This window comes from Citrus sinensis, chromosome 2 (assembly GCF_022201045.2).
Source record: "Citrus sinensis cultivar Valencia sweet orange chromosome 2, DVS_A1.0, whole genome shotgun sequence".
Classification (NCBI taxonomy): Eukaryota; Viridiplantae; Streptophyta; class Magnoliopsida; order Sapindales; family Rutaceae; genus Citrus; species Citrus sinensis.
Window position 1 is genome coordinate 827,574 of NC_068557.1, and position 12,029 is coordinate 839,602.

Consider the following 12,029-nt stretch of genomic DNA (forward strand, 5'->3'; position numbering starts at 1 on the left):
TTGAAAATTGAAATATTATTAAACTCAAAATTCTCTCCTTCAAAGGTTACAAGAGGGAGCTATTTATAGTAGTAGTAATTATCCTAATTCATGAAGGAAAAACAAAATCCTAAATTGAAAGGGAAACAAAATTCTAAATTAGAAAGGAATTTAAAAGTCTTAAACTTTAGTTAATAAGGAAACTAATCCTAGTATAATATGGATTCCTACTCTTCATCAGGAAGGAACTAGGCTACTTGGGTTTTCATGGCCTCGTCGGATGTCTTTAAGAAAATCTTTTCTCTTAATTCGATTTATTTATGTGATAGTTGAGAATTTATTTATTTTTGGAGAAATAAAATGAATTTTAAGCACGTGATTTAATTGGATTTTGTGTTGAAAGTGCATTTTGATCCATTGGCAGTCTATTTATAGTTCAATCTTCTTTCAGGAAATGTACACGTATCGAAATACATTTGCTTACTCCTCAGGGACTACAGGTATCATACATTATTTTTCTTCTTATATTTTCGCATAAATGTACCTGTTAGTGCTTCAATTGGAGCCTTGAGAATGTAGAAAGACATTCTTCTTTCCCTTGCTTGCATCTGCAAACATCTATCTACATGTATTTACAGAGAAAGACATTCCCTTTTTCTTTTTGCACTTCTGTACTGCTCATAACCTAGGTTTTGCCGATTTCATTACAGACATATATTCATTCTTCTATAATGGTGTTGTTTGCTTATTCAGTTCTGATGAGTCCTCATGGAAAAGAGCAAATGAATTGCTTGCGGAAGTTGCCAGTCATGGTGAAGATACTGGCTTATAATTTATGAATTATCTTAATATCTCTTTATTCTATAGAATCAATCTCTCACTCTCTACAATATGAAGGATTTAAGTTAAATTAAATTGAATGTGCAGTAGCTGAAAGAATTTTTTTCTCTTATTTAAGGTGATGTATTGCTATTGTTATACAGTAAGAACAGCAGCAAAATTTTTGCAGTGAGACTGCTGTATTTTCGCTGCATGATAACAGTATAAACAGCAGCCAAATTATAGTTTTTCTGTTGTTTTTGCTGCAGCCAAATTACAGTTTTTTTTTTTTCTGTTTTTCCTGCTGTTGTACAGTCAAAACAGCAGCAAAAACTTTGCAGCAGGACTGCTCTGTTTTACCGCATGACACCAGTAAAAACAGCAGCCAAATTATAGTTTTTTTTGCTGTTGTTATACAGTCAAAACAGCTGCAAAATCTTTGCAGCAAGACTGCTCTATTTTACCACATGACAACAGTAAAAACAGCAGCCAAATTATAGTTTCTTTTGCTGTTTTTGCCGCTGTTATACAGTCAAAACAGCTGCAAAAACTTTGCAGTAAGACTATGTTTTTACTGCATGACAGCAGCAAAAATACCAGTGAAATTACACTGTTTTGCTTTTCTGTTTTGCTGGGTTTTCCACTCAAGTTTTTAAGCCACAAAGCGTGGACTATCTTTGAGTATTGATAATTATATTTTCTTTCTATTTTAAATGTTCCATTTCAGGTTTTTTAAGTTCTCAACGCCATTCAAGACTTTAGCACTTCCTTCTCAATTTGGTAATCCTCTGACAACATCAATAATAAAGCGTTGGTCGTTAGTTGATTTTCTCATGACCATCAAAATTTTTGAGATCATTATCAAATTGACCAGGGGCAAAGGTACAAATTCTTTGCTCAATATTTATTATTGTGTTAGTATGCAAGATTTATTTTAAACATGTTTTCATCAATACAAATTCTTTGCTCAATATTTATTATTGTGTTAGCATACAAGATTTATTTTAAACATGTTGCATATTTTCATCAATTGAGAATATCGAATCACTAGATTTGAGTGATAGTCTAAGCAAATAGCGCATGTAAGTCATCATCGCTATAGTATATTTTAATTCTAAATTGCTCTACCTATAATTTGTGATTTAGAAGCTTAAAAGCTTTGTGATTGTCTCTATTTTGGAAAATGTATTGTCGTTTATTATCAAATACTTATTTTTGTAGTCTGGAACTAGAGTAATATACTTCTTATTTTTTATTTTTACAGAACTGAAATTTACACTCAAGGAGAGATTGATAAAGTTAAATGCGAGCGACCTACATGGATAACATAGCAACTTGTTACTACATAAACACATGGTTGATAAATTTGATGTAAGTCTATTAATTAAGAATGATTTGGTACTTTAAAGTTTTTTTTACAACTTAAGTCACTAAAAATGATTTTATTATTATGACTTATAATCTATGAATTTATCTTGATTTTTATTTATTTGTTGTAAGAATGATGTAGATTGCTAACGGTGGTGAGATTCGTTTGCAATTGAAGACTTGATGAGAAATTAGATGTACTCACACATGCCAATTTTGTTGGTTGTGAGTAGATTAATTAGTAGGTATTAAAGAGTTGTGCGAATTTTGATGTTAAAGCTAATTGAAATTTTGTTGAAGTTCAATGACTATTAGAGATTTTTGTAGAGCTATATTTTTGTATATGAAACATTTGTGGAAAAAAATTGTAATGAATTTAACAGGCCGAGCTTGGTACCGATCTGAAGCTTGGAAGCCGACCGTCATAACCCAGCTGTCCTCGTCGCCGGAAACCGACCGGAACGCCGGCGATTTGAGCTCGAAAACTCGCGGCCAAAACCTGTTTTCACCGCCGTCGATTTCACCGGAGTTTGGGCACACTTCCAGCTGGGTTCTACTCCTCACGTCACCAGCATCATTTCCCGACCAACCTCGTCACCTGAAACGGCAGGATTACCGCCGATCGACCACCGGAAAGCTCGCGGATTTTGGAGCTTCGATCCACCGCCGGCACCGCGCGTGGCGACTCACGGCCACCACCATTGGACTCACCGAGGTCTGAACTATCAGACCTAAGCTTCCTATCGCCGTCAGATGAATTCCGATGACCGTTGACCGGCAAGGGTATTTCGGTAATTTCACAGTCTAAGGGCAATTTTGTAATTTCAGATTTTGTGGGTATTTTGGTAATTGCTGAAATTGAGGATAAAGTTGGTAATTTATGATTTTGAGGTTAATTTGGTAATTTTGATATGAGGGTATTTTGGTAATGTTGAATTCAAGGGCAATTCGATAAATTCATAAATTTAAGGGAAAATATGTAATTTGTGGAATCAGTGGATAAATTGGTAATTTTAGGTTAAGGCAGTGAGATAATTTGAGATTTCAAGGGTAATTCAGTAATTTAAGTTGTTAAGGACATTTTGGTAAATTTACGCTCCGAGGGTAATTTCGTAATTTTGACATTGTGGTTATTTATGTGATCTAAATTGAGGACCATTTAGTAATTGAAGATTCTGAGGATAATTTGGTAAAATAATGATGTTGGGGGCATTTTGGTAATTTTGGTATGTAGGGGTATTTCGGTAATTTTGTGCATGCGGGAATAGTTTATTGTTGATAGATATTCGTTTCGAGAATTATTATGTAAGATTAGTTGTATTTCAAGTTACGGAAAATGATTATGTCGTTTCCTTGATTAGGAGGATCCGCAAAACGAGAATCAACCTGCGGACGTTGTCGACACCGAGTCTGGACATTATCACTGTGAGTGGAATATACAAAACCTATTTTCAAAGTACATGATGATTTTATGATACAGTGCAGTATGTTTTGATAAATAAGTATTTGATGCTTCGATTTAATGATTTTCTAGAAAATTGATTTCATTTATGTGTTGATATTTATTGTTATTGAGAATTAGTTTGATTAATTATTTTACTATCGTTTTTGAGTAAAGGCATGATATTAGAATTGAGCAGATTTGAGATTTGTTTAATAGAAAGAAAATGAGGTCTGAACTATCAGACCTAAGCTTCCCGTCGCCGTCGGATGAATTCTGGTGACCGTTGACCGGCAAGGGTATTTCGGTAATTTCACAGTCTAAGGGCAATTTTGTAATTTCAGATTTTGTGGGTATTTTGGTAATTGCTGAAATTGAGGATAAAGTTGGTAATTTATGATTTTGAGGTTAATTTGGTAATTTTGATATGAGGGTATTTTGGTAATGTTGAATTCAAGGGCAATTCGGTAAATTCATAAATTTAAGGGAAAATATGTAATTTGTGGAATCAGTGGATAAATTGGTAATTTTAGGTTAAGACAGTGAGATAATTTGAGATTTCAAGGGTAATTCGGTAATTTAAGTTGTTAAGGACATTTTGGTAAATTTACGCTCCGAGGGTAATTTCGTAATTTTGACATTGTGGTTATTTATGTGATCTAAATTGAGGACCATTTAGTAATTGAAGATTCTGAGGATAATTTGGTAAAATAATGATGTTGGGGGCATTTTGGTAATTTTGGTATGTAGGGGTATTTCGGTAATTTTGTGCATGCGGGAATAGTTTATTGTTGATAAATATTCGTTTCGAGAATTATTATGTAAGATTAGTTGTATTTCAAGTTACGGAAAATGATTATGTCGTTTCCTTGATTAGGAGGATCACATAAATCTTATGATTCCATCGATTTTATGCAGATTTATGTAATATAGTATTTCAGTGACTGATTTGAATTAAATAAGTTTATGTAAGTTCTTATGATATTTGATGAAATTGATTTGAGAAATTGATGATTTGAGAAATTGATTTGAGAAAGATTAAATCATTTTAAAAGAATTGATTTTTCAAAGTTACTATCCACTCACTGAGTTCACTGAGTTTTATACTCATCCCGTTTTTATTATATTTTTCCCCCCACAGGAGATTTGCAGGTACATCAGTTGATCCAGTATTGAATGTTAGTTTTGAATTTGTGGCCACATGATGGTACTAGCATGTCGTAGATTTAATACTGTGATATTTGGGATATTGCGAATTGTATTTATTCATTATATTTCGTAATTAAGGATAATCATTGTATTTTAACATTAGAATGATTTGGGTGGTATTTGATTTGTTGACTTGAGAAGTCGGTTGTAGAGGATGGAAGAATTTTGAATTATTTTGGGAGTATTGTTTTGTAAATTGCAGGTTGGGAATGTTTTATTTATAAGTGAGATTCTGCCGAAATTTTTATAGAATTCTTAGATATCATTATTAATATCGATTCGATTTTACGAGTTTAGATAGACTTGCCCTGGGGGTGCGGGGCGGGTCATTTCATAATTAGAGAGTTTTGAGACTTTTGTTACATTTATGTCTTTAGGAGAAAATATTTAGCATTAGACTTGTGGATTTATGGATCGAATTAATAAAATTTGAGATATTTTAGTTTGAGATTTTGTTTGTAAGGATTATGATTTATAAATAACCCCCTTTACCTCATGCTTTGCATGTGTTAGACTTGTGGTGTTTTAGGCATCCCCATTTTTTTCATACGGAAATGTTATTAAATCACATAACTCTATAGTTAATTGTACACTAATTTTATTATTTCACATGGTTTAATAGAAAATTGCACACTGACTTTATTAAATCATATTACTGAAGAGCATGTATGCATAAGGAAAACTGAAACCACCCACATGATTTAAAGGGATATATATATATATATAAGTTTTTAAATACATGAGGAATGGTGCTGCTTAAATTCCTTGATCGATGATACGTAGGAGCTGATTGATTATTAATTCCTTGTACCATTTGTTGTAATCGCATCCTTTACAGTGTCTATGGACGTCGGCTACTTTTTCCATATTAATTTAAAACAATGAGATGGCTCTCCCACTTTGACACTTTGAGATTTGCTTCACGAGAGACACGACTGCTTTCGAGCTTTTTTACAAAATGATGAAATATCTAAAATTTCTAAAAGAAATTTGAAAATGAAACTTAAATATCCTAATGATGGAATTTGGCAAAACTGTGACGAATATCGCCATCTTATAGGCTGTGAATATATGAAGGACATTTTCGTCACTCTCAGAAACTATATTTACCACTATGATCCACTCTAACTTTTGAATACCATATTTTATTTATTGTACTGAATGAAACATTAAAAAAAAAGGAAAAGAAAAGAAAACAACATACAGGATAAATATGACATGTTTACCGACAAGTAGATTGACATCCCTACAAATTTGGAACTAATTATTTCCAAGGAATTCATGATACAAGTCGAGTGCAAATTGATTGCCTGTAACGTTGATCATACAAGTCAAGTACAAATTGCCTAATATTGATCGTACAAGCAATGTACGAATTGCCTACTATTGAGAGAAGTCCAAATAAGTTATTTTGTGTAAAACACTGTTGGATGGCGAAATATGCTCCTTTCCTACATATTTTCCAGGAAAGAGCAAGGACTCTTATTTAGAAGCCCTCAGGTCCGACTCTTTGTCAAAATCTCACGCGTAATTTTCCTTTTTTTTTTTTAAAAGTTTCCTTTAATTTAGCTGAATCCACTGGCTAAATTCTCATGATGTCAAATTTGAGGGTAACTGGCTAACATTTCCTCTTTTAGAGTCTATGACGTTGCGTGATGAGTGAACATGAAACCAAATAAAAGTCACCAGGATTGAATAAGTCTTCTATTTACTCTTTTCAAAATGGAATTTTCTCATCATCATCTTTGTGAGAATAGAATAACTTTCTTTCTATAACCATGAATGTAGTGAATTTTCCAGTTGTCTACCTGCCCGTAGGAAAGGCAACATGTATCGAATATTTGGTAAGAAAATTCAATAATCTTTCCTTTTTCTCCTATTCATTCTCAGGGAAGGTATTTCATTACTACTTGTTAAGCATGAGCTGATGAAATTACGTACTGTCATTGAATTACACCATAAAATTAAATGGTGTGATGAGTGAAAATGAAACCGTATAAAGCCACCAAGATTGAGTAAGTCTCCTATTTATTCTTTTGAACGTTGAAATTTCTCATCATCTCTATGAGAATAGCATAATTTTCTTTCTATAACATTCAAACGCAGTGAATGTTCTAGTCAGCTGTCACCATGAATTACATTAGCGCGCAGAAATGCAATCAGTATCAAATGTTTGCTAAGAAAATTCAACATCCTTTCCTTCTTTCTCATATTTTTTTCTCAGTAAAGGTATTTTAGGACAACATACGTAGTCAAGAGTTTATACAAGAGACAGAGATGTGCGTACATACTTGGCCAAAAAGTAGCACACGTTGCTATTGTTGCGGAAGCGCGGGTTGGGCAATTATCAATATTACGGTGATTGTAACTTCCTAAGAAATATAAATATGATGAAAAATAAATACAAAAAAAAAGATGACACAATAATTTTCGTAGCTCATTCTCAGGGAAGGTATTTCAGTACTACTTGTTAAGCATGAGCTGATGAAATTACGTACTATCATTGAATTACATCATAAAATTAAATGGTGTGATGAGTGAAAATGAAACCGTATAAAGCCACCAAGATTGAGTAAGTCTCCTATTTATTCTTTTGAACGTTGAAATTTCTCATCATCCCTATGAGAATAGCATAATTTTCTTTCTATAACATTCAAACGCAGTGAATGTTCTAGTCAGTTGTCACCATGAATTACATGTGCGCGCGGAAATACAATCAATATCAAATGTTTGCTAAGAAAATTCAACATCCTTTCCTTCTTTCTCAAATTTTTTTCTCAGTAAAGGTATTTTAGGACAACATACGTAGTCAGAGTTTATGCAAGAGACGGAGATGTGCGTACGTACTTGGCCAAAAAGTAGCACACGATGCTATTGTTGTGGAAGTACGGGTTGGACAATTATCAATATTATGGTGATTGTAACTTCCTAAGAAATATAAATGTGATGAAAAATAAATTAAAAAAAACGATGACACAATAATTTTCGTATCTCAGCTTAAAGTGTACGTTTATAGACAAAGACTTTGACGATAATTTTTACTTTCAAATAGGAGTTACAAAATTAAAAACTACTCTTAAAACCCAATAATTCAACACACCTAAATGGATCCCTTTTACACCCAGGGAAATGCTCTTTTTACACTCTTGAAGAGCATACTTACTAATGCTATTAACTCTCACAATTTGGAATGCTATTCTCTCTCGAAATGAAGCTCCATATGTATGAGTGACCTTGAGCTTCAACAATTGCGGTCCAAAATCCGATGAAATAGCCTCCCTTTCTATATGCAAATATTGATAAATAAAGCATGAAGCGCCGATCATTCATAATGGACAAAGACCACGTGAGAATTTGCAACCAAATTTCATTTGCATGCATTTAAGCCATGCACACTTTGTAAACAACTTGCATGTGCAATTTGCCGCCACCTTCGATTTTGACCTTCACGCTTTAATAATTTCCCTTATTCAAGTCAATATTTCAACCGCTATCAACATTGATGAGTCTAATCGGGTTTCTTGTTTTATCCTTATAAAAATCTTAAGTTCTCTCATTGTATAACATCATCACATTAATTCACTAGATCCGTATTATGTGCAACTCTTGTTCAAGAAAAATCAGTTTTTTAAATTTTTTATAAAATCTTTTAAGATCGTTTTCATACAATATATAAGAATTTGTAATCTAGAAATCGTGTCTTGAAAATTCAATTTGGCTTTTTCTGCTGAAGTGATTTAGGCTCTCAGATCACGATCCATCACCACCACGCTTGTTAGATCACGAACTGTCGCCAATGATCTTCCAGGTTATAACTCAGGTTTGATCTTCACTTGACGTGTGAGCACCTTTATCGCCACTAAAGCAACTAGCACAAGAAAATTTTTCTCTCAAAATTAGAGAGAAATTTTTTTTTTAATCTGTATAAAGTGGCTGCTATGTTTTTCTTTAGAGAAAATAAAGCTTTTTATATATTCTTTAATGAAAACCCTAGGCTCCAAATAATGAAAATCAAAAGCCACGTTGCTTACTTTTTCTATAACGGGCCCATCTTATAAAATAACATAAAGTCCCTTACATACAAGCATATTAAATAGCTAGTTATCTTGCTTATTAATCCAATAGTGGTGTAGTCAATTAAATGAGCTAACCCGGGGATCATTTGGGAACATACAATAGTGTCTACAACAATTAAGCTTGTAATTAAATAAGCCTAATCATTTAATTCCAACTCTACTCCACTATAAGATTGGAACTGACCTCCATAATTGTATGTTCGAATAATAATTCGTCCCAAGCCACATTGATTTCTTTACTGCACAATCCTTTGTACCACATCATTAATTAAATCGATATCTCAACTGTCCAATCAATTTAATTACATCTTGTTCCTTAATACTTACTGATTTTCTCTAATAATCATTTTCAACATACTAAATATGTTGACACACTCTGGCTAGAGAATTCTATGATTAAGTACCGAAAACCCATCAAGAGATGTGTTGTACAAATTCTATATTGTTAATGTATAACTTCAATACTCATAATTGCTCCCACCAAGATACCGAGTAATCTTGACTATAAGTATGTGTCGTATCCATTGGTAACTTAAATGAAATAACAATTACAATTATGAAATCATAATTAACTCAAGATTAAGATTACAGTAAAATCAATACCTACGAGATTTAATAAGTCTGACAGTTATTGCAAAGTTGATTAAATCTCATATGTGATCATGTTTAATATAGTCGTACTACATTAATAAATTCACACATGATTAAGACAAATCATTCAATGAATTCATTACAGTCTATACCTAAATAAAGTGCCCAACTTTATTTATCAACTGCGAACTAATTTTATTTAATCATAAGATAACTTATATTTATATCTTCTGTGAATCCACATGGTGATCAGATAAATACATATAATACAATTAAATGAACTTTAATCAAAATATTAATGCAATTAAGATATTTGAATAAAATACCTCATTTATTTTATTAATCAGAAAAATTATTTATTACAATTAAATAAACATATATACTTTTAAAGAGCATATTTTCCCAACAACTCTCCATTAATTACCAAAAAATAGAGGCTTCAATCCGCCTATGTTTCATTATATATAAATTGGCAAAGGTCTGTTGTTGTTGTACTGCACAAGAATACCTAGCTAATTGCCAAGAAAAAAAGGAATGGCTCTACTTGTTCTTGTGATCCTTTTTTGTCTTCCCATCTTTCTATTGTTTCTTCTCCAAAAACACAGAAAAAACACAAGCACTAAACTTCCACCTGGCCCTCCTGGTCTCCCCCTAATCGGTAACCTACACCAGCTCGATGCCACAAACCTTGCATTTTGTTTTTGGAAACTTTCTAAACAATATGGTCCCATCTTTTCTCTGCGTCTTGGTTTTAGACCAACCATAGTAATTTCTTCAGCAAAATTGGCTAAAGAGGCCTTCAAAACTCACGATCTTCAATTTTCTAGCAGGCCAGTTTTGAGTGGCACGCAAAAGTTATCTTACAATTTCTTGGGTCTCACTTTGACTCCACATTATAATAGCTGGAGAGAGATGAGGAAAAAATTTGTCACCCATATGCTTAGCGCTAATAGAACTGAGCAATTTCGTCAAGTTCAAACAGATGAGATTTTCCGTATGATCGAAAAAATATCAAAATTAAGCGCAGCACCTGCTGCTGCTGCTGATGATTATGTCTCATCGGAAGCACCTATCAACCTGAGCGAGATAGCGATGACTCTTATACGTAATATTATTTTTCGAGTTGGTTTTGGCAAGAGGTTTGAAGATGAAGGCACAGCAGCTGTAAGTAGACTCCATTCTGTTTTTGCGGAGACTCAGGCCATGGTGGGGAGACTCTTTTTCAAAGATTGTTTGCCTTTCGTGGGATGTTGGCTCGACAGTCTCACAGGATGGAATCGTCGCCTCAGAAATAATTTCAGTGATTGTGATAAAGTTTATCAGCAACTCATCGAGGATCATTTGGATCCAAAGCGACCAAAAGTTGCTGAGCAGGAGGACTTAATTGATGTTTTACTTGCTGAGATGAAAACTGCTGACGATCATCAAACGTTTGACAGTATCAAATCGACGATCATGGTACTATGTTTTTTTAACTCAAAATTAATTTAAATTCTTAGCCCCAGCACTTAGCCAGAGTTTTCAAGGAACTTTAATTAGCTGACAATCTGTATACGAATCATGAAGTAGGGGTCTAACAAATTAATTTGGGTTTTTCGCTCCTCTTATCTTTTTTTTTTTTTTAAATTCAACTCTCAGCGTTTTTTCTTTTTCTAATTAGATAAAAAATTAATTTTTCCTGATGTATATGTTTAATTGTTTTTTTTTTTTTTAATTTATTTTTTTGCAAGCAGGAAAATATTGCTGCCACGGACACAATTAAAGTTACTCTCGAATGGGCTATGACCAACCTAATGAAGAATCGTGAAGCAATGAAGAAGGTTCAAAAAGAAGTAAGATATGTGGTAAAAGATAAAGGCTTTGTAGATGAAGATGATCTTCAAAGATTAGAGTATCTTAAGGCTGTAGTCAAAGAGACAATGAGATTTCAACCAGCGGGTCAATTCCTCCTAAGAGAAACAACAGAAAAGTGCGTTATCGATGGTTATCACATACCAGCTAAGACAACGGTTTTCGTTAATGTGCTGGCAATAGGAAGGGACGGCCAAGTTTGGGATAAACCCGACGAATTTATTCCTGAGAGATTTGTGGGCTCTAATATTGATATGGGAGGGCAAAACTTTGAATTTATTCCATTTGGTGCCGGTAGAAGAATTTGTGCAGGATCACCTATAGCAATGCCGATTGTGGAGCTTGCACTTGCCAATCTTCTTTACAAATTTGATTGGAAAATGCCTCATGGAATGAAGATTGATGACTTGGACTTTGAGGCTACGCCTGGTCTTACCCAGCACAAGAAAAAGCCTCTCAAGCTCGTGGCAACCAAATCTATATGATGGTTTAGTCATTAGTGTCGTGATTTAAAATAAGTTTGCATGCAAGCACTTTTCTTTACGGTTATTGTTTGTTCGAGGATCATAATATGTAACGGTGAGGGGTGCTACCCAGCTCTCTTTTAAAGCCAAAGCTCATAATGCTTTTCTAGCTAGATTGCTTTTGCTTTTTGTTTCTTTTAGTGATTTAATAAAATTTTAGCCCAATTGAAA

General features: G+C 33.4%; 1 protein-coding gene and 1 long non-coding RNA gene across 2 annotated transcripts; both read left to right on the forward strand.

Annotated features, from left to right (window-relative positions):
- The first annotated feature begins 357 nt into the window (after positions 1-357).
- LOC102622826 (uncharacterized) lies at positions 358-2,303 on the forward strand. Its single transcript, XR_008052467.1, has 3 exons — positions 358-479; positions 733-791; positions 2,063-2,303. It is a non-coding gene; the product is annotated as an uncharacterized LOC102622826 (long non-coding RNA).
- A 7,687-nt stretch (positions 2,304-9,990) lies between these two features.
- Positions 9,991-12,029, forward strand: LOC107174432 (cytochrome P450 83B1-like). The gene is made up of 2 exons (XM_015525312.3): positions 9,991-10,941; positions 11,217-12,029. The coding sequence occupies exons 1-2, from the start codon at positions 10,018-10,020 to the stop codon at positions 11,817-11,819; spliced, it is 1,527 nt and encodes a 508-aa protein (XP_015380798.3). The 5' UTR covers positions 9,991-10,017; the 3' UTR covers positions 11,820-12,029.

Coding starts and splice junctions, on each gene's coding strand:
- LOC107174432 (XM_015525312.3), top strand. CDS start 10,018: ATGGCTCTACTTGTTCTTGTGATCCTTTTTTGTCTTCCCATCTTTCTA. Junction 10,942..11,216: donor GTATCAAATCGACGATCATG/GTACTATGTTTT, acceptor TTTTGCAAGCAG/GAAAATATTGCTGCCACGGA.